At 40.8% G+C, this 26,534-nt stretch overlaps 1 protein-coding gene across 2 annotated transcripts in view; it reads left to right on the forward strand.

Annotated features, from left to right (window-relative positions):
• Positions 1 to 26,534, forward strand: part of gria4b (glutamate receptor, ionotropic, AMPA 4b) — a 177,785-nt gene that overhangs the window by 123,600 nt on the left and 27,651 nt on the right. Inside the window, exons 9-11 of one of the 2 annotated variants that reach the window (XM_030745811.1) lie at positions 2,676 to 2,786; positions 14,359 to 14,565; positions 20,860 to 21,233. In XM_030745811.1, coding sequence (XP_030601671.1) covers positions 2,676 to 2,786; positions 14,359 to 14,565; positions 20,860 to 21,233 — 692 coding nt within the window. Of the gene's footprint in view, positions 1 to 2,675; positions 2,787 to 3,626; positions 3,845 to 14,358; positions 14,566 to 20,859; positions 21,234 to 26,534 lie in introns of those variants that run through there. The other variant, XM_030745812.1, reaches the window with a different exon arrangement.

A 26,534-nucleotide genomic window follows, 5' to 3' on the forward strand; every position in this document is an offset into this window, starting at 1 on the left:
CTCATGGAGTAGGTTTCTAACCGTTTGTGCAGACACATGCACATTTGTGGCCTGCTGGAGGTCATTTTGCAGGGCTCTGGCAGTGCTCCACCTGTTCCTCCTTGCACAAAGGTGGAGGTAGCGGTCCTGCTGCTGGGTTGTTGCCCTCCTATGGCCTCCTCCACGTCTCCTGGTGTACTGGCCTGTCTCCTGGTAGCGCCTCCAGCCTCTGGACACTACGCCGACAGACACAGCAAACCTTCTTGCCACAGCTCGCATTGATGTGCCATCCTGGATGAACTGCACTACCTGAGCCACTTGTGTGGGCTGTAGAGTCCATCTCACGCTACCACGAGTGTGAAAGCACCACCAACATTCAAAAGTGACCAAAACATCAGTCAAAAAGCATAGGTACTGAGAAGTGGTCTGTGGTCCCCACCTGCAGAACCACTTATTTATTGAGTGTGTCTTGCTAATTGCCAATAATTTCCACCTGCTGTCTATTCCATTTGCACAACAGCATGTGAAATTGATTGTCAATCAGTGTTGCTTCCTAAGTGGACAGTTTGATTTCACATAAGTTTGATTTACTTGGAGTTATATCGTGTTGTTTAAGTGTTCCCTTTTTTTTTTTGAGCAGTGTATATTTCCTGCATATTCTTATAGTAATAGCTCCAACAGTTACAACCTTACTCTTGCCAGCTTTAGCATAAAGGTCCCGGGCGTTGGGAATATCAACCCAAGGAACTCTTACAAGCTTTTTCCAAGCTTTCATCATCTTGAGCTGGCTCATGTGTTGAGACGTACACAGAGACATGTGTATACAGTACTATATGAAACATGAGCCGTCACAGTTTGCACAACACCAAGAGATGCATGTCAGAGCTCCAATATAGCAGTAAAGGAATGGATGAGGTGAGATTTTCTCAGATGTCACTTTTAACATTAATCTGGAATAACTGGGAATTTTATAAATGTTTCAACACCTCACTTAAGACATTTATGGCCTGTGACGTGGTCTGAATATATTGAATGAAAGTCTGAATATATAGAATTCAGAGTTCATTCAATATATTCAGACTCTTATTTTAATATATATATATATAATAATTTCCTAAATTGCATTCCATTTATATATATATATATATATATATATATATATATATATATATATATATATATATATATATATATATATATATATATATATATATATATATTTAAAAAAGTAAATAAGCAGGTCAGTTCATCCCGTCTGAAATGGGGTCCTGTTTAAGACACCCCTCCCTAAAACCCAACTTTATTCTGATTGGCTGCCCTTCCCCACCAGAGACGTACACAGACTCCGCATTGAGGTAGGCCCATTGCTTTGATGTCCGCCATGTTGGATGTGGCAGATCTGCTCTGTAAACTAATCCAAGTAAATGGACTGAACTTCATAAAGTGCCTTTCTACAAAGTTCTTTAAGTTAATGCGTCTCATTCACATTAACATATACTGGGAAACTGACAGGCACCAAAAATAACATAACTTTCTCTGATAATTATAAATGTTAAATACTCCACGTATGTTTAGGTTGCAGGCATCAAACCAGCATATGTATTTCTAATGTTTTAATGAGTGTTTACAGCTACCGATGTTTGTAACGCTGTTAGTGTGATGATAAATGTCTACAATAACCAGATCCTGGCATGTAGATATAACATCTGCAGGTTTCTGAATTAAAAAAAATATATATATATTCAGTATTATTAATGGCAGTATTTAAGGCAAAAAATGAAGTTTACAAATTAAAATAAGACACTGATTTGCTTCATTTTCTTTTAGCAATGAAAATGTGTACTAAAATTACAGATCCATGCTTTATTGCATAGAAGAAAATTTTATGGTTAAAAAGTAAAACAAAAAAGAACTATTTCCAACTTTTGTAAAGCGCTTTATAAATTACTTTATAAATTAAATGTATTATAATTGTTAGACAAAAACAAGGGGCCAAGAAGCACAAATGCAAAACCAGACTGATGAGCAGACAGCAGCAAACAGAAGGTCTCAAAGATCAATCAGTCTTTATTTGTATCAGAGTCGTTATTTCAGGCCAATGTAGCTCAGTAAGATTTTCATTGTTTGGAGGCTGCACCGCGGGACCACAGAGTATCACTGCAATATCTTCAAGTTATATTTTCAAATGCTGTAATTGCCAAATACATACTCTATGTTCCCCACCACCTGATTTCAGCTCTGGCTTCTCTGAAATGACCATATAAGGGAATCCAAGCTGATGTCAGTAAACATGTAGGGCGAGCATGTAGTGCACGCTGAAGCCTGAGATTCTGGCTCATCTGGATTACTTTTACAAATGCTGACACCAGTGTTTGAAACTTTGGCCACATCTAACGGGAGTATCTGACAATTTAACAGTATATGACATTATATGATCATTATCAGGGTGCTCATAATAAGATAGAAACACGACCAGTGCTGGATCATATCACCCCAAAACCAAGCTGCATAAATTAAGCTTCACATTTGCATTTTCATTCTCTTGTAGTTTTCATCCAATTCAATCAAGCAAAACGGCTCCTTTGTGCTGCCATGGTGTTATATTAGGGATATTAGGATCATACATACTATCCAACCATGTGGATTATATGGTATTATTAGTATGAATGTATGCACACTTTTTGTTTTTCCTGCAGATTGGCTACTGGAATGACGCAGACAAACTGGTGCTGATCCAGGACTCTCCGCTGCTTCCAAATGACACTTCTGGCATGGAGAATCGAACTGTTGTAGTTACTACAATCATGGTAAGAGATCGGCATGTATTGGCCAACGTGCCCACTCATGCATGTAGTAATATTCAAAGTAATTTGTAAGGCCAGAAAGTGTTTTTAACAAGTGCCTCTGCAGATTGCACTGATTCATATGCAGAGCCAGGAGTGTCAGATTTAGTGGCCACACATCACACATCTTTGAGGCTGATATAATATACTTCAGTTTTTTCCTGATGTACTTTGCAAGTATTTTTCTTTGGAGGCTTTTTTAAAAACATGTTTTAAACTATGAAAAGTATCTTTAGTAGTAAAAGTTTCTGCGGCAGCCTGATGAAGTTTGTAAGGGTACATTTCCAGTTCAATTCTCAGAATTTGGCACTTTTATAACCCATAAAACCTTTAAATTGTACACTGTGAGTGACCAGGGTTCAGGGATAAGTCTGCTTAGTTACAGTTACAGTTTTATTTAAAAAAGAAAGAAAAACTCTCAAGATGGGGGATTTATTTTTATTACTTCAATTGAAATTTCAATAAAATGTCACGCAGCTCCAGAACTTACTGCCGTCACTTAGATTTTCTTTTATTGCACCAATAAACATCACAAACAGCTGCCGTTATTGAGGCTTTTCTTCTTATTGCATTTTATAAAGCAGCGCCGTACATCTACAAAAGCATTTCACACACTGAATTGCCTTTGCATGGCATGCGAATCTCAAGCTGTAGCAGCGACTCTGCGATGGCTGACTAGAGTAAAGCAGCCAGATGTACATGTAGCATCTGAGTCGAGGAAGAAAGGAAGGAAGGAAGGAAGGAAGGAAGGTAAGGAAGTGGGAATGGAGAGTCACAGCTCAGCAAAATCCTCCCTCTTTTCAGCCCCTGATGAGGAACCCCATTTTAAGAAACTGATCCCCAGTTGGACGCGAGCAGGATATGAAAGCCCTTAATGGCAGAGTGATGGATACAACAGCCTGAGCCAAAATGAAGCCCTAAAGACACTGGGCGAGAGGAGAGACACAGCAACTGTGTTAATGGACACCCTGTTTCAGAAATCTGAACAAGAAATGGAGCCACTCAGAGCCGTAATGGAGTCCCTCGAGAGGATTATAAAATGCAAATGGAGTGAAAAAAGACAGTCCTCCTTTTTTTTTTTTTTGGGTGTTTTTTGAGGATGTGCTCATGGATGGATGCCCATTGAGGCCTAAATGGGTCCCCCACTCTTAACATTACAGTGTTTTCTAGCATAAACAAGCTTCAGCTGCACCTGCTTGCGTGTGTGCGTGTGTGTGTGTGTGTGTGTGTGTGTGTGTGTGTGTGTGTGGTAGAGTCATGTATTGTCATGCTTGGTGTGTTTGTGTGGCCAATCACAGCTCGAGTCTCACCCCCCTTTATGTTTGTATTTTGTTTGGGTTTTTTTGCAAAGATCTACAGAGGCTGAACCATAAATTGAGGCAGTGGCAGAATAGAAATATGCACACTGACTAAATCTGTCACTTTCTCCAACTACCTGCTCTACCGTACGGTACATCACACACACCAAGAGCTTCCTTTAAGCCTTAAAACAGCTTAGAAAGACTAATGCTCTCATAATCATCCCAGTTCATATCCATCATGCTTTTGTGTAGCATGATAATATAGTTACATTGTGACGGCTGCCTTTCATCTCTGCTTTTACTGTTTGTTCTGCGTGTTTGTGAGAGTAACGTTTGCTTAGCATAAACTTAATGAAGCGTCCCAGTTTTATATTCCATCCGTCTGTGTCTTGGTACGTTTTAAGAAGCTGCTGCAAAGGAGCAGTTTAACATGTTAATGGGAGAATATTTGGGGGAGGAACAAGGGGGGGGGTTGTCTTCCTCAGTGCATCACTATAAATACAACTATATAATTTTAAATAGATTAATATGCTTTCAAAGCTCTTGTGCTAATTCTAAATGCAAACAGTGGTTTGTCTGCTGTCTGTTGTTTCCCAAATCATTCACTTTACCAGCTTAAAACAGAGGACATGTGAGACACTGTTCGAACACTCAGCAGAATAAAACACATTTAAGGTCACACCCAGACTGGATTTCGTTCCTTTACCTTGTGGTTGAATCCTGTGGTTTCATGTGGGCACCATATTGCTACAGGGCAGCCATGTTTCTCACAGTTAAAGCCATGAGAAACGCTACTCTCCCCTCAGGCCTTCCCGATGTTCACTTATTTAAATTAAACTCCCCTTCCCCAACTCTTCCCTTAACTTTAACTTTTAAGAGTTTTGTGTATTTGAACAACACCAAAAAAATGAAATGACAAACATACACTGTATTTTTTTATGTACATTTTCTTTCAGTTTATTTATTTTTTGACATATTGTGGTCTAAACCAAAGCACAGTCAGAGGCTACTTGGTAGTTTTTATTATTCTGTAGTCTTGTTTTGTCTTAATTTTTTCTTTCAGTTTCAGATCTGAACCTGTCCTGAGGCTATATTTTTGTTTCTTCTCCACAAAGTTATACACTTCTTTTAGAAAGGCTTTCTCACAAATAAATGAAAATGGTACAGAGTGTAACGTGACAGTACACCTGTCCAAAAAGATCACCTTTACAGCATTAATCCATGCTTGTAGTGGCACATACCCTCACTGCAGTCCACATGTGGTGCTGCTGTGGCATCTTAAAATGAAAAAGTAACTTTCTGATTTTTTTTTTTCTTCACTACATCAAAGCTTAGCTCCCAGATTAGCATGGCTGCAGTCTAATCTGTTATAATCCTGACTGTGCCCTTCAAAGTATAGAAACTGCGGAGAGTTTTTATTAGTTGTCACAACACAAGGTCATAGCGTTTTCAAAGTGATGTTAAATTCTTTGTCTTTAGCCTGAAGCATTAAAAGATAACAGACACCCCCCCCCCCCCCCCCCCCCCCCCTTGTGAAGTCTTTGGCTGCCCAGATTTTGATGCATCATCAGAAAAGCTCCCACAGACAAGGACGAAGTTTGATTATGATTATACGGGCAGTAAAAAGGCTGTGAGATCTGACGTTGTGTGTCTTAGCTTAAAACTCCCTCATTTCACAATTTGGCACAGCATCACAGGAACTACAGAAACGGTCCTGCAACAACTGTGAAATGTTTTGATTTTGCTGATGGGGACCGCTGTGACGTAAAGAGAACGCGCCGGGTCTCATTCAAAATTCCTCATGCTTAACAGTTACTTTTCCAGCCTGCAACTCAGTATGGACTGAGCGAAAGACCGATCACATGATTGCAGTTGCTGCTGGACTCCTGACTGTCAGACAGAAACATCATCATATCTCACTGATCCTGAACTGGCTTCCTTTCATCCTTTTTAAAATGCTGTCTCTTGCAGTGCTTGCGTGGACTTGCTCCATCTATCCTATCTTTTTCAATTCAGTGTCCTATAAATCAGTAGCATTATTAGCATTATGTTTTGGGCCTTTTTTTTTTTTTTTTTTTATTGTTCTGTTTGTTGATGATTTACTTGCTGTGCAGAACTTTGGTCAAACTCTGTTCTTTTTAAATGTTCAATGTGAATAAACTGACTTGAGTTCGTGTAAGCATTAAATGAATTACTAGTGAACCATGTAAGACTCCCACAAACCCTAATAAGTGACCTTTAATTTGAATTAATTTGATATGCCCCTAAAATCAAATGATGACTTAAAGACTCCCTGAGTATTTTTGGCCTGAATATTCATGCAGTTCTGTAGTTGGTGTCAGTGGTGATTTATGACAGCAGAAGAGCAGCAAAAGTGAAAGGGAAGGTTTGGCAGTGAGACCTGCTGTGATGTATGGTTTGGTTCACCTACAGTAGCCTGCAGTGCTTTCTCTTGTCTGTTGCTGCTGTCATGGCCTGCAATTTTTTTTATAGCATCTAACTTTATTCCAAACCAGCTTTTATCTTTGCTTTGGTATTTTTAACTGTAAGACTTTTTTTCTGTTACCCTAACACCACCACAGACATTGTAAAACACACCAAGTTTGTCTCTGCTGATTTCTGACAGGCAAATTTTAAGCGCCAGGTTCTTCAGTCTCTTCTTTGTCAACATTTTTGTTGATGAAAATTGCCCAGAAATGGATCCGAGCGTGTAGCCTTATATAGCAATTAAGGGAAATGAGTTCTGCCTGTAATCAAATTACAACATTCATCAAGCTGAAGCAAACAATTTGCAAACAATTTTATCAGTTAAAAGGGTTTGCTACATCCAACTAAAGTAAACTAGATGAAAGTACGTGAGAGGTTCAGGATAAGAATATAAAAATGCCCTTTGTATGCTTGCAGGGATGAGGGACACAGTTCTTATACCTTGTAAACAGTAGTTTTATGATTTAGACACAAATGCTGTCTTTTCATCCATACAGTTTACATTTATTATGATATTTTTGCTTCATTGTTGCGATTCACAAACATTATCTGAAGCATTCAGAAACCAAAAACCCTCAACAAGGCCATGATGTCCCACTGCAGCAGCCCGTCGAATGCCCTTAATGTGAGCAAAAGCAATGTGGAGATTTGCAGCATATTTTCAATGTGTGCTTTAAATGTGCTCCTCTTTTCAGTGTCGTACACTTGGTCAAGTAAAAGTGCGATTAGTGCGTCTAATGGCTACTGATGACTAAACCCAGACATGAGTCACTCACTGAGAAGCAATAATGTGAGCGAGCGTCACACAGTTTGGCTTTCGTGGTCAGGTTTTTGGACAATGGGCCATCATTCTGTTGTTCATCATAATCAAACAGAATGTGCAACAGATTGTTTATCCTGCATAATGTACAAAACACACACATACAAAGCCAAACAGGCAGATTTGTGTGTGTGTCTGTACGTATGGATTTGTGACATCCAGTTGGCCCTGTTGTGTATGTGTGTGTTTTAATGGCATGTGTAATTAGTCTCATTAGGCAGTGAGTGAGGCCATGCGGTTGTGATTATTGACCAGCCTGTCAGCCATGCTGGCCTTTGCTGTGAACACCTCTGAAGTACTGCTCTGTTCTTGTGCCAGAAGCACTGACTCCCTCCACTCCTCTGGCTGGATGTCATACACCCCGCTATCATAGATCATATGGATTAGAGCTGATTTCCCTCTGATATACACCCAAAAACACTGGCAAAGATCAACTTGAAGATTAAGTAGTCATCAATGAAATGGTTGAAATTCATTAAGAATGTATCATAATTTCCATTTTTGAGCCTGTAGAAGAAAGCGTGTCAGTGCTTCCAGGATTCCTGTAGGCCACTAAAGAGTCAAAAATTTCTATCAAGGTCTTGAAATCTCTCATGTTTACAGAGAATTTGAAGTAAATATTTCCATCAGGACCACTTTAGTCAAAACAGGATTGTTGTTCAGCAGCAGCAAGAACCCCTCACAGAGCAGAGCAGGCATCAGTGACAATGGACAGGGCCTTGATTGAGTCAGAAATAACATGAAAAGGCAGAGCTGGGCTGGAGGTAGGTTGCAGAGTGGCTTGCAGAGGCAGCGTGCAGGCTGAATGAGCTTAAAGCGTGCGCTCTACTGTATGTGAGCCGTCAGCTGATGGGAGGGCTGCTGTTATGGTCATTTGATTGGTAGCTGAGCTTGAATCCGTGGCCTGTTGGATCTAAAGCTTGTGCAGTTCCCAGGGTTTCGTGTCACTTGCTCAACATTGTTCTACCTGATAGCCAATATAAAAAATGGAATTACAGATCTGAATAGTGACACCAACACAGAAGCACCTTAAACCTGCACCAGGGGGGTGATACCTGTCTAAGGGAAAGGGGCCCTCTGCCCTGACCTCTGTAAACACTTTCCTGATGGGTTTATGGACTCAGTCACTCTTTTTGGGTCATATTTATTAAAATATTAAGGCCATTTTGTGAATTTTGTTATCTTATTACTCTGTCTACTAGCTGTACGCTCAGCTAGTAGGAATGGCCTGTCACATAATTTTGACATTCTGTCTTTTGTGCAACCCACAGCATCATGCCGGCTCACAAACATATCCTGTAGTCCAAACAGAAATCAAATTACAATTAAAATGTTACAGATGCAGCATTAAAGTTGCACTAAAACAATAATTCAACATGATAAAAAATAAAGAAAAAAAAGAAAACTTCTTTCCAGCTGCACTGGCACCTGCTGTTGTATTGCACAGAGATGACTCCTTTGTGGGTCATAATATGGCATGATGTGGGGAAAAGCTGTTTTTAAGGGCATTCAAAGTGTGTTTTTTTTCCTTTAACCAGAATTCCTGCCTTTATGTCTAATAAGTCCCTGGGCCCAGAAGGATATTAGAACATCTAGAATCGTTTGTGGTGCTTTCTTGTACATCAAGACATGAAAATATGATGCCATTTTCCAAAGTCTCCAATTTTGCCCTAACTTGAAATGGTGAATAATCCTTCCCAAACCTCCTGGTGTCAGATCCGTAAGGACTCAAACACACGTCTCAGTTTAGTCAAGCTCCATTTCTGGTAAAAATTTTCATGCAAATCCATCCATAATTTTTTTGAGTAATCCTGCTAACAAACAGACAAATCACACCAATTCCATAACCTCCTCTGGTGAGGTCATAAAAAGGAACTCCAACAGTCATTCTGTGTTAAACCAGGGCTGTCGAACATAAGGCCTGGGGGCCAAAATTGGCCAAGCAAAGACTCCAATCTGGCCCACTGGACAGTTTTGTAAAATGTGAAGAAGTCTTTTTGAACTTTTAACTGTATTTTCATACGTTTTACTGATAAAGATCTCTCCCACAGCCATTCATATTACACTAAGTAAAATTAAGTAAAAAACAATTAAATTAAAATTTTAACAGAAAACTCCATTTTTTTTCACCATCTACTGTAGAAGTTTCTATTTTTTCTGAGTCTATAGTAAAAAAAGGACATTTGTGTCTTACAGTTATGCCTAACGAGGCATACTACAGATTTCTTTAATTTACCAGGGCGGCATTTCTTTATCATGTAGAAAAACTGAGACATACTGTTGGACTTCTTTTTCTCATACTAAGGTATCCCAGGGATCAAATGTGTAGTTAAACTTCTTTATACTGACAGAAAGCAGAGTTTCACCATCAAAGTGGACTGTATGTGGCTCGCAATGCAAAAGCAGTTTGACATCTCATTCTGACTTCAGCTTGCTTCCTTGCTAATGTTGTCACAATCGAAATACTTCATCAATCCAGAAAATGTTTTATGCTCTTAAACGAGGCCTGTTTGTGCTGGGAGCTGGTTACCTGTTGATGCCAGTGGTTAGTGAGCTCCATTTTCAAGCTGATGTTAGTGAGTACAGTTTCAATTTATTTAAGAGCTTCTTACACAAATTGGTCCACAGGCTGTTAGTCAGTTAAAAGAGTTGAGAAGTTCCTTTTGTTTTGTTTTTTTTCCTCACAATCACTTCACACGTTGGCAATTTTAAAAAGTATATAATAAATAACAAATACTACCTTTTTACCTTGCATGATGTTTTTGTTTGTTTTTGTGCTTATGAATTTTACATTTAATGCAGTTAGTGTGAGGCACATCACAGAGCAAAGCCAGGGTAGGATGGTGGATATTTGCTGGATATTTTCTGAGGCAGTCAGCATAATGCGAGGCTGCTGTTACGTGTAATCTTTTTCTTTGACATGTTCCATAAATAATGCACAAACAGAAAGAGGAACGGGGGAGTTTGATATACAGTTACAGAGTATGATGGATGCTTTATTGTTGTGAGAAAATGTTAATAATTATATATTGATAATTTGTTAAGAGGCTTGACAAATGATTCATATTATTAATATTTATGAGTTATGGAGCACTGTAACCCACTTCAAGCATTCTTCACTGTATTTTAGCACATCGTGCCATCATTGTGCCGTACAGTAGCATTTCGCTGTGCCGTAGGCTCAGCCGGGCATTTGCATTCTCTCCACACCATCGAGTCTTTGGTTTACCTTGCTTTGGCCAGCGGCAATGTCAAGCAAACACATCTCAAGAATAAATTGCTCCCATTCTCAATATGCAATATGCTGCCATCCATGACAAAAGTAATTTGTTTGGAAATATGAGTTCAGAAACCATGCGAGGCTTACATTTAGATCACTTTCTGAGGAACAAGAAATCTAATGATATATAACCTACCTCTGGTCACAGTGTAGACTGATGCAGCCACCCCGATTATTTAAGTGGTGGCATTAAGTCATTCACTCTGACTGCATCTAATTTCTCTATTCCCTTATGCTCCGTGCCCCCCCCCCCCCCCCCCCTCCCTTTTCTGCTTAGTCATGTTTTATCATTGACTCTGTGTCATGCTTCTACACAAACACTTTGCCTGCCTAAATGATGGTATGCACCATGTATTTATAACCTGTAGTCTATGAATATCATAGCCACTGTGATATCACCGATTGGTTGGTGAAGTGTAAAGTTGAGTGTTTTCGCTATCACCACCTTAGCTTTTCGAACCCAGACATCTCAAGCGTGGGGTGGATCTGACTGTGAAACCGAGGGACACTCATTGGCTTCATTGGCTTTTCAGTCAGGGGCACTTTAATTTACAAAACGAACATTGCGTTGTATTCAATAGGATTTAGGAGACCATAAGCTCACCAGGAAAGTGATTACTGACGTCATGGATTGAGGGAACCAAGAGATTTTCTCCTGTAGACTTCTATACAAATGTGACTTTTTTTTTCTGCAACCAGAAGAGTTGACCACTGAAAAGAATGCGGGTTTAAGGCACTAGTGACGTAAGGATGGCAGTGAATAGAGCCGTTTTTACAAATTTACTTTGCAAAAACGGGATCCTTCAGACTGAGCCTTTCTAACCATGACACCCCGTGTGAACACAAGTTTCCTGCACACACCATCGAAACTGGACATAAACTGTATATAAAAGATGGACGTATTCAGTCTGACATCACTCATTTGTTAGTGGATTCCTGTCTTTAAATTTAAGGTGAGTCTGTTTAAGCCTCGAATCTTGGTTCATTAAAAACTCCTGGGTACTAATATTTCATTCTAGAGTTTAAAATCCTGTATGTAGATCCACTAAAGGTGCATCTAATGTATGTTTTTCATGGGCTGCATTATGTACAAGTCTTCCCAAAGTGTTTGCAAACTGACACAGTGTCACACCAGGTGATATTAGAGTTTAAAATATTTCAACTCCTGCAAAAACATCTGCTTGATGTTGTGTTGTGGAAGCCCATCAGGTAAGACTCTCCTATAGGCTTTGGATTCTCTTTTATGGACAGTATAAGAGATGGGCATGACGTTCAGGTCTGAAAAGTAAAGCCAATACAAGGGCCTTAAAACTGCAGTCATTTTAATGGCCCCCAGGGGGTTGCAAAAGGACCTCGGATCCTGTAAAAGTCTTTGGTAAAATGTCCCTCTGCCCTGTTGATTGGCTCGGTCACTAATTTGGGTTTCATACAGACTAAAACATTGTTTGTTTGGTTTTTGTTGGTCATTCTAAGTCTCAGAAAGGAGGATTATATTTGTCAGGCACCCTCTCCTTTGCTAGTTGCACCCAGTTTCAAAACAACAAGATGGCGACAGCAGAAATGCTCATCTCGAGGCTTCATAACCGGACGTCGCACGCCAGTGAGTAGCATCACAGGAGCGACGTTAACCTTTTATACTGTCTATGTTCTCCTGATGTCACAAGCAATCAGAAACGGACCTGTTGTGGGAAGCGGGAGTTGTGCGAGTAAACTTTGCTTTTGTTTGGAGACATAAAAGGAAGTTACTTAATTCCAGCTATTGACTATACTTGGGAAGAAAGTAATTTTCCCATTAGTTACTAGGGTAAAATTTTTGTGGGTCACTTAGATTTTGGTCTGAGAACACCATCACAGTTATACTTTTTTACAACTGCAGAGGCTCATGGTTATTGTAGTATTTACAACCATCTGACCAATTAAGAGTCATTACATGAGCTTATAATCGTCTTGTTCATTGCTGAAGAACTGAATGCTAAACTTTGATCACACGGGGACAAAACCATCAGAAATGTGCAGCTTTTCCTGTTTTAAACTGAAACAGAGTGAGCGCCAGGTGTAACTAACACTAATTCAGCCCCAGTTCACCTTCTGTACCTCAGAAAGTAGCTCAGATCGTTGACTAATTACAGGGTTGGCGGTTTGATCTCCAACGCCTCCTGTCCACATGCTAAAGTGTCCTTGAGTAAGGCGCTGAACCCCAAATTGCGCCCAGTAGACAGAGAAGCACCTCACATGGCAGCGCAGTGTGTTTGTGAGTGGGTCCATGAGATCGATTCAGGTTTAAGTGCTACATAAATGCAGCCATTTACCATTTCTCATTACAGCTCAAGCATGCTGATCACTCGGTTAGAGCTGAAAATGTGCATTACTCTAAATTAGCAGCTGTATCTTTAATTTAAAACAGCCACGCCTGGTCAGATACTCTCAGTGGTTTCAGTAAAATCTTGTGAAATGCAGCTTTAAATTGTTATTTCTGATTTATAATAAATTCAGGGTTTTCCACGTTTAAGACTGAAACAAACGGAGTTTATGAACTAAAAGTGAAGAATGTGATGCTTGTTAGATAAAGTGTTTCTTATCTGTACACAAATATTCTGTAAGCTGTTTCAACCCCCCCCCCCCCCCCCCCAAAAAAATAAATAAATAAAATGTGTTTTAGTATTTTAAGAATTTACTTTATGAAAAACAATATTTGTAATGAAAGCTGTAAGACTGTGTATCCTGCCTCTTTCAACCTAATCTGAGCTTTAAAGTGCAGTAGCCAAAGTTGGCCAGTAGATGCCGCTGTTTTGCTTGAAAGACATGAACCATGCTTCAGGACATTTTCAATTCCCCCCGCCAAAAATTACATAGACCGAGGAGGTTATAAGGTTTGCTTTATTTGTGTGTTCACAGGCTTATTCAAAAAGTTTTGGATTGATTTGCATGAAAGTTTTGCCAGAGTTGCTGCTTGGTCCAAGATCTGGAGTTGATCTGGATTTTTGGAAGGATTCTGCACCACTGCAAGATAAAGCAAAGTTAACATTTTGCGGCCTATCTTACACATCACGTTGAAATTGGGAAAACTTGGAGACACCCTCTTGATGTTCTAAATATAGTATCACAGACTAATCCAGATTCAAATCCTTCTGGATCCAGGACTCAGTTCATGCATGGTGTAGAGGGAATTATCAACCTCGGTGGAGGTATACAGTCCTAGACTCCACTTGTGTGTTTGTTTGTTTCATGTGCCACTTGGGACTAAATTGTGTCGAGCAGATTCTTCTGTCAGTGTTTATGAGAATGCATTGTTTACATTCATGCTTGCTAGCCAATAGCCCATCTCTGCCATTTCAGTGTTTATAGGCCTTGTTAACACCTCCAAAATTGGATCAGTGGAATAGTGAGAAACCATCAGTAAGAATATTGTATTTTATCATCTGCACGCCTTAGATGCTAACCAAACAGGAACCTACTCATCAAGCAGTTGCTCCACAAATATTCAACAGGGTACCTTTAGCTACTTTTTTTTTTTTTTTTACCTTAACCCTTAATAATGGTTGGTATTGATGAGCTGCTGTTCAATGCTTTCTGTTTGTGTGTCACTGCACAAGCCCTCGTGTCTGTGTGTCTCATGGTTTGGTTCACTGGTTATGGTCCATTGTGTAGGAGGGACCCTACGTGATGCTTAAGAAGAACTGGGAGATGTACGAGGGCAACGACCAGTACGAGGGTTATTGCGTGGACTTGGCTTCAGAGATCGCCAAACACATCGGCATCAAGTACAAGATCTCCATCGTCCCCGATGGAAAGTACGGCGCCAGGGACCCAGAGACGAAGATCTGGAACGGTATGGTCGGGGAGCTGGTGTACGGGGTAAGAACCTTTGTTTTTACTCTTTGGCTGTTCTTTATTTTTTGACAGAAATTATCTTTTAAAATCTTTTTTTTTTAATGACTCATCTCACTGAAGCTTTAATTTTATGCTGTCAGTAGAACTCAAGATGGTATTTACAGAGAATTTGGTGCCTTCTTCTAATCTTTTTATACTAACAATACATTTGAGCTGAAGCTTGGCTTCTGAGAGGAAAAATAATCTGATCTTAAAAGCTGAAAATTGAAATTATTTATCAAAATCTACATCATTAAACCTCAAGCAGAAAGTCCATTAATAAAAGATTAGTCACATAAAACAAGTTATAGCTGCTGTTGGAAAGCTGTGATAAAAGTTGATATGAAACAAGTCTCTATATATTAAAAAGTGTTATTCAAAATATAAATGATAAAATATTTATAATGATAAATAATAAAGGCAGATATTATTTTCAAGATCAAGGAGGAGGGAAAAAAGTGCAATTTTAAATATAGACAAATATGTAAAAAAGGAGGATGTTTGAGTTTAGATCCAGCGGTATCAGTAAATTGTATCAAGGCACAACATTATGCATAATAACGGGTGTGGTTGCTTTGACTGACTGGTGGGTATTTAGCTGTCTGCTAGCTGTCCTCTTATTATACAGTCACAGTGTGGAAAACAGTGGTTGGAAACCACAGCATGACCAAAATGATTGCAACTGTGTTCAATGAAGTTTTAGTCTTGTTGCTTTTTAAATGGTTGCTTTAAAGACGGGAACCAAGTTTACAACCACTAGCACTTAGTTGTCCTCTTCAGAGCAACTTTGGTGCATCAAGACAGTGGTAAAATGGCAGTAAGACAGAGTTTGCTATCAGTTTGCGATTGAAGTTGCCAATTACATCCAATCTTTTTTGTGCTAATATAGCAATTAACTGTGATAAATTGTTGAAAATTGCAAATATGTTGCCATCTATATACACAGAAATTCACGTTAATGACTTATAGTCAGAGTACAGCCAGAACCTTACTGCAGTTAGCATAGTCCAGGGGTCGGCAACCTGCGGCTCATTCAGGCTTAATCTGCGGCACTGTGCGGCTCGCAGAAGTAAATTATAAGTATCCAATTGAAATGCATTTTATTTTTGTCAGTTCGGTTTTTGTTGTAGTTTTAAATTGGAACATTATTGTGATCTTGAAATATTGAAATAAAATCATTTAATTTATCTATTTATTTATTTTCGTTTCTCAATATATGCGTCACTCACGGTAGAGGCTACCGGCTTCCGCTAGTATTTGCGGCTCTCACTGTTTTGTTTTCCCTGGAAACCGGGTTCAAATGGCTCTTTCTGGATTACAGGTTGCCGACCCCTGGTATAGTTGCTGCAAGATGGCAGTTTAACTGTAAAATGACCAAGGCACTCGGCAACCTTACTTTTACATAGGAGTATGACCAGAGTACGGCCAGCTGGCAGTCAGCTGGTGACTGCAAGCAGTTGAGTCAAATCCCCTGTTGCAACGACGCATGTCGCAGAGGAAGCACTCTTAGCGGTTCAGACTGACTGCAACATGTTGGCAATCTGTCTGCATTTATAAATTAGATGGCAGCTGTTTGCAAACTTTCACCAATCTGAGAGTGACTGTAGTCCGTCTGAGTCAGACTGCAGTTGTTTAAAGACAGGTTGCCTCCCGCCAGGTGACTTGCATAATCGCCTTGCGATCAAAAGCGATCACCATTGGTTGAGGATGTTGCACACCCAACCTCAGGGTGACAATTTGGTCGCCCCGACTAATGGCAATCAGTCTGACAGAAAAAAAAAATCAGTTCATTAAGAGCAACCACTGATATTTCCTAGTTGCAAGCCTTCCTATTTTTAATCTAGTGCAACTGAGCCATTAGCTAAATACAAATCCTCAGAATCACGTTAGTTTTGTGGTGCCTTTTTAAATGCAGTTAACTGACAAATGATGCGACTGACCTTCTGAGAAGCCTGTGTTTGAATTCTTTTGGTGATTGAAATTCTAGTATCAATTTATTTACATGTTGGTACTAATTAGTAGCTATCTGTGCCTGTGTCTGCCAGTCTATGGATGCAGCTTGCTAAGCCAGCCTGCTAGCTTTAGCCCCATATTGTAGCAATTCACCTTCTCCTCCAAAGATTGGATCTTCTGGCATAAAAGAAATCAACATGGGAATGATTAAAATCCAAAACATAAAGCTGTAAAATGTAAGTCCACAAACCAGGCTGTGATTTATATTAAGATCAAACAGCATCAACAGAAGGTTAAATTAGCAACAGATCAGTAAACAGGATAAGGGGAAATTATAAATAAAACCTGCTTTTCCGCCTAATTAAGATAAATGAAGGTCTTGTTAATGGTAGGTTAAACAGATTCCTTAAATCAAAATATATGTCTTTTTCATGCAGAATATTGCCTTTGCAGAAGGTTTTCCTTTAGTCGCTGTATTTCTTGACCTGCAGAGATCTGAATCACTGTTTGTGCGTGTTGTTTGTCGTGGAGATAATCGCACTCATCTGAAATGAAATCGTAAACAGTCTCTGGTGCTGTTAATGCTAGCAGAAAGAGGGGAATTAGGGGCGCATTAGAGCAGGAGAAACACAGGTGTGGAGCTTGTTAAAGAATCTCTGAGGACTTTTGAGTTGAGAGCGAGGTGTCTTTCTGCTACTGACCTTGCTGTGAGATCAAAGAAGATGCAAGCATGTGTATGAGGAATGATAGCGCAATTTCAGAGCCTGTTTGTTCTTGTTTACTTGAATGTTTTTGAGGAGGGGAAAAAAACATATTTCTCTAGGAGGAAACAGACAGAAACCAAAAACAAGCAAAGATGAGTACGTTATAAGTGCAGCTGAGGTCTAACTAATATTTTTCTATTCAATAAATGTGTGATATTCGACTCTCTATCTGACACTGTGATTATTTACCCTTCTTCTGTTGAGAGAAAGCTATAAAATACATGTTCCCAGAACAGAATATTACCCTGGGCAAAAAAAAAAAAAAAAAAACTTTTCATGAGCAGCAGAACCATTTTCTTTAAAATGTACAGTCAAAAACCAAATGATCTTTTTCCAGCCTTTTTTGTGATGAGTTAAGTGGCATTTTCACAAAGTGGCGTTTTTCTCGCCTGCGCCTCTTTGGTGCTGCAGTGACTCACTGTGAAGCCGACTGCAGCGAGTGCAAGCAGAGCCACAGTTCGGGATGTGTCAGGACTGATCAAGCAGCGCAGTGCACTTTTGGTGTAAAGACTAACCAGGTTGGTCAAAAGCACAGGAACAAAAAGTGCAGCTCTGTTCTCGGCTGTTTTCACTTCTTTAACTGAGAGCAGAAACACAGCCTGTCCGAGAGAATTGCTTTGACTGGAAGACATGCAGAGCAAAATTACTTTAATATAAATCCCTTAACGGGAAGATTTAAGCGTGGACGTGCTCCTTTGTACGAGTGCAGCTGTCATCACACAATTTTGAATCATTTGGACCCTTTTAATCCCTGACCAGAAATTGTGTTTTCGTACTAAGCCCATGGAAACATAAAGCATAAAAGCTGAACTTTAAGGTCAAAGTTTATGGGACTGAAACAAACAATGCCAGTCAATGACATCATCCATTGATCTGTAAAAGTCCCATTTTGAGGCCTTGATGGAAGAATTCGAAGCATCTTGTTTTTTCTAAACCAGCCGTCACAAGTGGGGGCGAAACTGGCTGAGTGGAGGCCACTGAGGATTCACAAAGCAATCTGGAAACTTATCGTTGGTCTGCTCGCCAACATTTCAGGGCTTCTGTTGTAGCTAGGACATCTGGAACAGTGGATAACAGATATCCAGGCCAAAACTTCCTTTTCTGTCCACCAATCATTGTTAACTATCCATCCATCCATTCATTTACTTAACCGCTTAACAAATTCAGTGTTGCGGGGGGGGTGCTGGAGCCTATCCCAGATGGCTTGAGAAGTGGGGGTAAACCCTGGAAAGGTTGTCGGTCCGTTGCAGGGCCAACACAGAGAGACAGATAACCACTCGCTCTCGCAGCCAGACCTATGGCCAGTTAGAGCAACCAGTTCATCTAATAAGTACTGGGAGAAGTACTTAGAGAGAACTCATGCAGGCACAGGGTTAATATTCAGACTCCTCACAGAAAGCTTCCTACTGACCAGGAGGTTTAAACCAGGAACTTACTTTCAAGGTGGCACAGTGGTACAGTGAATAGCACCGTCACCTCACAGCAGTGGATTCCTGCGTTTGAATCCACTGGCAGGCTGAGGCTACGTGAAGTTTGCGTGTTCTCTCCTGGTACTCCAGCTTCCTCCCGCAGCCCAAAGACACATACGTTAGGTTAACTGGTGATTATAGATTGGCCATAGGTGTGAATGTGAGTGTAACTGGCTGTCTGTCTTTCTGTTAGCCCTGTCCTAGCCCACTCCTCACCCTATGACAGCTGGAATAGGCTCCAGCCCACCTGCAACCCTGAAGTTGCAGGTGGGCTGGAGATTTTAAGATTTTATTGCTTACTTTTAAAGCCTTAAACGGACTGGCACCTTTGTATCTGTCTGAGCTGCTTCACTGTCACACCCCTGTAAGAGCTCTGAGGTCATCGAACCAGCTGCTCTTACAGAGGCCTAAAACTAGACTAAAACAGAGAGGTGATCGAGCTTTTGCAGCAGCAGCACCAAAGCTATGGAACGATCTACCTCTCCATATTCGCACAGCTCAGACGATACACACATTTAAATCTCTATTAAAAACACATTTCTTTTCCTTGGCATTTGGCTGCAGTGCTACCTCCTTTTAGATGATTGTTTTATGGTATTTTATGGTACTTGTTTTAAACGTTTTAATTTTTAATTTTCTTATGTTATTTATTGTTCTTAATGTTTTTATTTATTTATTTTTATTTTATTATTTTATTTATTTATTTATATATTTTTATTTTTATTTAGTATAGTCCTTGGGGTTACAGATCTTGTACAGCACTTTGGTCAACGTCGTTGTTTTAAATGTGCTTTATAAATAAACTTGACTTGACTTGACTTGACTTGACTGAAGTGGAAGAAAATGGATGCATGGATACTATAAAACTAACTTGTCAGCAAATATTGTGCTCCCTCTTTTGCTCTCCACACAACCTGCATGTAACCAGAGCCCACTCAAACGTGATGGGTCAATAGAACCCAGACTACAATTTAGTCATAAAGCAGCCACGCCCTAAAATATACTTGGTTTAACTGTCTATTTTACTCTAGCTTAAAACCATAATTCATCAAATTTACTTGATGTTGTATTCATTAGAACTTGAAACTAGCAATTGAGACCATAAATCTCATCAGTAAAGTTTTTAATGAAGTCCTAAATAAAGTCCAAAGCGGGGTCATTTTCTCATAGACGTCTGTATAATCTTTTTGGCAACTGCAGGTGTCACCCCCTGCTGCCCCCCCCCCCCCCCCCCCCCCCCCCCCCCCCCTGCCCCCACCACCACCACCCCCAATCTCCCAGAACAGATCCGTTCTTCCGCCAAAGCCCCTGCCTCCTTTTAACCCACCATGTATTTTAGTGCACACTAAATGCCCCAAGGCTGTCATCTTAGTGCATTTTGCTGAGGATGAAAGAACTTAAATCTCTTTCATTTTCTTTCCGTCCTCCTCCTTTTCTCCTTTCCTACCTCCTTAAGTGTGCGATGGTCGTAATAAAACTTTAAATTCTTGCTGATATTAAGCCCTTTCCTCCCCTGCTGGGCAGACAAGGTCACAAGTGTTGCTAAGTCACTAACTGTAATCTGGTTTGTGGATTTTCAGCAAGTCAGTGTGCACTTTTCCCCAGCTGCAGACCTCCAAGGTGGCCATTTCCTATGTTTTTTGCCTTGCTGTGCTGTAAGCATATTTCTCTGACATATTATTTTATCCTCCCTGCTCATTCCCCTGGAGTTTGAGCTAAGCCTCTGAGCGTTAGAGAGGGCTTCAGAATTTCTTTTTCAATTTCTTTCCTTCTCCCTCTGTCTTAACTTGATCACTCTGAGATGTATTCAGCTGCCATCTCAACTTGATCGCTCAGAGATTTGTTCAGCCAAGGGAGAAATTCATTACGTGAGCAATGTCATGAATAACAATGACACCATCTGAAGAAGAAGAAATTGTTGTTTTGTTGTCTGCGGGTTGGCTGGCTATTGCCCTTTGGGATGGATCTGTGACTAAGTGGTGTTTGATTGTTGCATGGCCCAGCTCAGAGAGATGATCCATCATTTGCATTTGTTTATCTGTCATCATTTGGGTTCCGGCAAATCAAATCTCTCTTTATCTAACCTCCCACAGAAAGCGGAAATCGCTGTGGCCCCTTTGACTATCACGTTGGTCCGGGAGGAGGTGATTGATTTCTCCAAGCCCTTCATGTCGCTGGGCATTTCCATCATGATCAAGAAGCCCCAAAAATCTAAACCAGGGGTGTTCTCCTTCCTGGACCCGTTGGCCTACGAGATCTGGATGTGCATCGTGTTTGCCTATATCGGCGTGAGCGTGGTGCTCTTCCTGGTCAGCCGCTTCAGCCCGTACGAATGGCACACCGAGGAGCCCGAAGAGGGCACCGACGGTCCGCCAAGCGACCAGCCCCCCAATGAGTTTGGCATCTTCAATTCCCTCTGGTTCTCCCTGGGCGCCTTCATGCAGCAGGGCTGCGACATCTCCCCCAGGTAAGACACCATCTCACCATCTCATCTTTTTTTTTTTTTACTCAGGATACAGTCACTTTGCATGACCTCGAGGCCAATTATAATCACACTGTGGCTTCATGTCGGATTGGATTGCTTCTGTGTGAGTGTGGATGAACATACTGTACAGATGACTCTGTGGGAGCGTCGTGTACTTAAATCCCTCGCCTGTCAATCCAGTTAAGACCGTCATCATTAATTCAAACATGTTTGATTGACGCAAATGAAAACCGAGCGAGTCGCGACACCCCGCCGTGACGAGCAGGAGTCTGTGACAGTGTAGAAGAAGAAAAAGGAACACATTAGTATGTTGTTCGGGCCTCATGTTTTTAATCACGTTTAACACATCACTGCCGCTAAAGAACCGCAGTCAATCTTTTTTCAAACGCAGCTCATTTTAAAAGTGTGGGCGTGTGTATAAAACAGGATGGAGAATGATTTTGAACTGATGGTTGGAATGAGTATGATTTTGTTTTGGTTTTTTTTACAAAATAAATATAATATTTATTTATATATTTTTCTGTCATGGTATGAAAACCTCATCATTTAGTACCTACATAAAAACATAAACTTACAGTGCATGTTAGCACAAGAGTTTGAATTATGTAGCTTTGCGTTGGTGAGGAATATAAAAATGACTTTGAAGAAATAGTTCAACCTTTTGGGAAGAATTTGTTATTGCCTCTATTTCTGCTATACACTGACCAGCCGCTTTATTAAGTACACCTTAAACAAGGTGCTGCAAACATCCCTCAGAGATTTTGGTCCATGCTGACATGATAGCATCACACAGTTGCTGCAGATTGTATGGATCCTGCCATCCTGTCCATACAAGACAGGTCTGGAGCCATGGCTCCATGATGTTTACACCAAATTCTGCTTCTACCACCTGAATGTTACAACAGAAATCAAGAGTCAACAGACCAGGCAACGTTTTTAACTTCTGTTGTCCAGTTTGAGCCCGTGTGACCTGTAGCCTCAATTTCCTGCTCTTAGCTGACAGGAGTGACACCCAGCGGGGTCTTCTGCTCCTGTAACCTATCTGCTTCAAGGTTTGATGTGTTGTGCATTCAGTGATGCTCTTCTGCATACCTCAGTTGTAACAAGTGATTATTTGAGTCACTGTTGCCTTCCTATCAGCTTGAAGCAGTCTGGATATTCTCCTGTGACCTCTGACATCAGCAAGATGTTTTTTCACCCAGAGAGCTGCTGCCCACTCATTTTCTGACCATTCTGGCACCAACAACCATGCCGCATTCGAAGTCGTTTCAGTCTCCTTTCTTCCCCATTCTGATTCTCCGTTTGAACTTCAGCAGGTCACCCACATGCTGCCATGTGATTGGCTGATTACAAATTCATGTTAACGAGCAGTTGAACAGGTGTACACCATGAAGTGGCTGGTGAGTGTAAACCTACATTACAGGTCTGTACACTGCTAACAGCTAATCTAACTGTGCCCAGAGTTCAAATTAACATCTACCAGTGTCTATAAAGCTCATTCATTCAAGCTCATACAAGGAAACAGTCACTGTGGGTAGCGGCTGTCTGCCAGAAAATAGCCCTAATACACCAGAAAATGTGTTCATGTCTCTGTTTGTATAAAGTTTAAAGAAGACTAAGAGTCTGTCAAGCCAGCAGCTCTGTGAGCATGTGCAGCTTATGGGGAATATTGTTAGTTTTGCAGGTTTTTGGTCATAAACCAAAATACTGGGCAAAAGTAGTTCAGCAAACTTATTACAGCTCATCCTGGGGGATTGATGGATGCCTGGACTAAATTTCAGTTGTTGAGACACTTGATTGAAAAACACAAATGCCCAGAAGTGAGGACAATAAAAAAAACCCAAATCCATCTGACATGTGTAACTACACAAACAAATGTAATAAATATACAGAGTGGGACAGAGTTACAAGCTGTAGTATTTGGGGAAATGTGTGTTTTTGCAGCCTTTAACAAACACAGTTTCCCATAAGCCCCAGAGGTTTTCAGACCAAACATAATAACATGACTGGCAATTTTTTGAGCAAGTCAATTTGTTGCAGATGCCTCAATGAACAGCATAACAGAGGGGAGACAGTGCTGTAGAAACGGCTAGACTTCAGAGGTTATAGGTGTAGGAAGAAAATGAAAAAAAAAAAATATTAGTGCAGAGTTTTGAGGTGACTTTATCAATACAGACAACAAGATCGTGTAAATGGCAGTCCTTTCTGTTCTGGCAATTTCTTCTATAAACCTGCAATAGTGGACAGCAGTTATGGAAACTCCAGGAATAGTATTCACTAGTATTCAATAAAAGTTGCTGAAACCAGTGGAAAAGATATCAGTCTAGACTGCAGATCATGTCCTCGGCTGTCTTATCACCTTGGCAATATGAAAGTCTGCACAATATTTTATCCAATCGATATGGCCAGATTAATGCACCTGCAGGTTATAGGCCCGGGAGTGGTCTTATTTCACAAATATTATACATACCGTAGGAAAACACATAAATGGAAATAAAATGAGATGGAGAGGAGGTGAAAATGACTGCAAACACACAAAATGGCAACAAGGAGATGCAAAAGAGACTAAAATTTAGAGACAAAATAACTGCAAGACTGCAAGGAGAGAAAATGCAAAAAAAAGATCCAAAATGACTCAAAAGCATGAAGAGGCACAAGGTGCCAAAAAAGAAAACAAAAACAATGAAGAGCTGCAAAATGACCACAAAGTGATGCAAAAAAAAAAAAAACCTGCATATTTCAGTCTGGGTGTCTTGGTCCTCTGCTGGATGAGTGCCCAGCGGCCTTTTAATTTATAATCTGTCCATGTGTCTGTGTAGATTCTCAGTTATCCAGGTCATAGTAGTCTCTGGAGCTTGAAAAAAGGGCGACTGGACTTCTTTTTTGTTTCTTGAAGACGTTTCACCTCTCATCCGAAAGGCTTCTTCAGTTCTCAACCAAATGGTGGAGAGACCCAGGTATTTAAACCCCTGTGGGCGTAGTCCCCTGGAGGTGGTTATGACCCTCTATTGATCATGTGCTTGAACACATGTGCCCAGGTGTGAAGGGGGCGTGGGTCATATTTAATCAGTGGTTTCAGTTGAAACCAACTTAGGACTCCGCTCCATTGTTTCCTGTGGCCTATTGAGGTCACTGGAACAAAGGTGTGAATGGGGGTTGAGACGTCTGGGAAGGGAGCTCAGGACAGCACTGTAAGCGGGGGAAAGTTGGTGACGTAATCCACCTCCTCTGTTCAATGATGGTTGTTCACAGTGGACATAGATGGCTTCTTTCACTCCTCTTTCAAACCATCTGTTTTCCCTGTCCAAAATGTGAACATTGGCATCCTCAAAAGAGTGCCCTTTTTCCTTCAGATGCAGATGTACTGCTGAATCTTGTCCTGTCGAGGTGGCTCTTCTATGTTGTGCCATTCGTTTGTGAAGAGGCTGTTTGGTTTCACCAATGTAGAGGTCCGAGCACTCTTCACTGCACTGAACAGCATACACTACATCACTGATCTTGTGTTTGGCGGGTTTGTCCTTGGGATGAACCAGTTTTTGTCTTAGGGTGTGACTTGGTTTGAAGTATACTGAGATGTCATGCTTGGAGAAAATTCTTCTGAGTTTCTCTGACAAGCCTGACACATATGGGATGACAATGTTGTTCCTCTTGTCCTTCCCATTCTCTGTAGTTTGTGTTTGGCCTTCATTCCTGTGCATCTTAGCTGATTTGATGAAGGCCCAGTTGGGGTAACCGCATGTTTTGAGGGCTTTCTTAATGTGTGTGTGTTCCTTATGCTTCCCTTCTGCCTTAGAGGGAACACTTTCCGCACGGTGTTGTAGGGTCCTGATCACCCCAAGTTTGTGTTCCAGAGGGTGGTGGGAGTCAAAGAGGAGATACTGGTCTGTGTGTGTGGGCTTCCGGTAAACTTCAATGTTGAGGCTTCCATCTTCCTCGATAAGCACCGCACAGTCCAGGAATGGTAACTTGTTATCTCTGGTGTCCCCCCTGGTAAAACGTATGTATTTATCCACTGAGTTAATGTGACGAGTGAAGGCTTCTACTTCTCGGGTTTTGATTTTGACCCAGGTGTCATCTACATATCTGTACCAGTGGCTAGGTGCCGTCCCTTTGAAAGAACCAAGAGCTTTACTTTCCACTTCCTCCATGTAAAGGTTGGCTACAATGGGAGACACTGGGGAGCCCATGGCACATCCATGCTTCTGTCTGTAGAATCCATCATTGTATTTAAAATATGTTGTGGTAAGGCAGAGATCTAAAAGTGCACAAATCTGATCTGGGGTGAAGCTGGTTCTGTTCAGTAAGGAATCGTCTTCCTGTAGTCGTCTTCTGACGGTCTCCACTGCCTCAGTTGTAGGTATGCAAGTGAAAAGTGAAACCACATCAAAGGACACCATGGTTTCATCTGGATCAAGTACAAGATTCTGGACCTTGTTAGTAAAATCTGTAGAGTTTTCAATGTGGTGGGGTGTGATGCCAACAAGCGGTGATAAGATGGTGGCGAGGTGTTTGGAAATGTTGTAGGTGACCGAGTTTATACTGCTGATAATGGGTCGAAGTGGGACTCCTTCTTTGTGGATCTTTGGGAGTCCATAAATGCATGGAGTGGCTTCTCCAGGGTACAGGCGGTAGTAAGTGGGGCGGTCAATGGCTTTTTCCTTTTCAAGTTGTTGCAGGCAGCAAACAACTTTTTTCTTGTAGTTGCTTGTGGGATCACGTCTCAAGACCTCATAAGTATTGTTGTCACTGAGGAGTGTAGTAATTTTGTTGTGGTAATCCGATGAATTCAGCACCACCGTGCACCTCCCCTTGTCGGCTGGCAGTATGGTGATGTTTTGATCCTTGCTTAGGGCTGTGATGGCCTTCTTCTCCTGAATGGTGAGGTTGGATGGAGGAAGTCTTGCACTGGCGAGAGTGGCTGAAACTTTCGTCCTGATCTGTTCTGCTACAGGATGAGAAAGTTTGTTATTTCTTATAGCGGTTTCTGTTGCTGTGATGAGGTCTACTATAGGAAGCTGTTGTGGGGCTATGGCAAAGTTGAGTCCTTTGGCTACGTCTTCAAGAAACAAAAAAGAAGTCCAGTCGCCCTTTTTTCAAGCTCCAGAGACAATCTGTCCATGTCAATACGTGTTGGTGGATTTCAGTCTAAATCAAAAATGCTGCACTTCCATTCATAGAGCCACGCTGCTAGCTTGGCTAAAAACAGTGTATATTTTAATTAGCAAGATTTAGAAAACAATTAGACTGGCTTAAGTAAATTATGCTGGCAGCCATTTATTTGTC

This window comes from Archocentrus centrarchus, chromosome 14 (genome assembly GCF_007364275.1).
Source record: "Archocentrus centrarchus isolate MPI-CPG fArcCen1 chromosome 14, fArcCen1, whole genome shotgun sequence".
Lineage (NCBI taxonomy): Eukaryota > Metazoa > Chordata > Actinopteri > Cichliformes > Cichlidae > Archocentrus > Archocentrus centrarchus.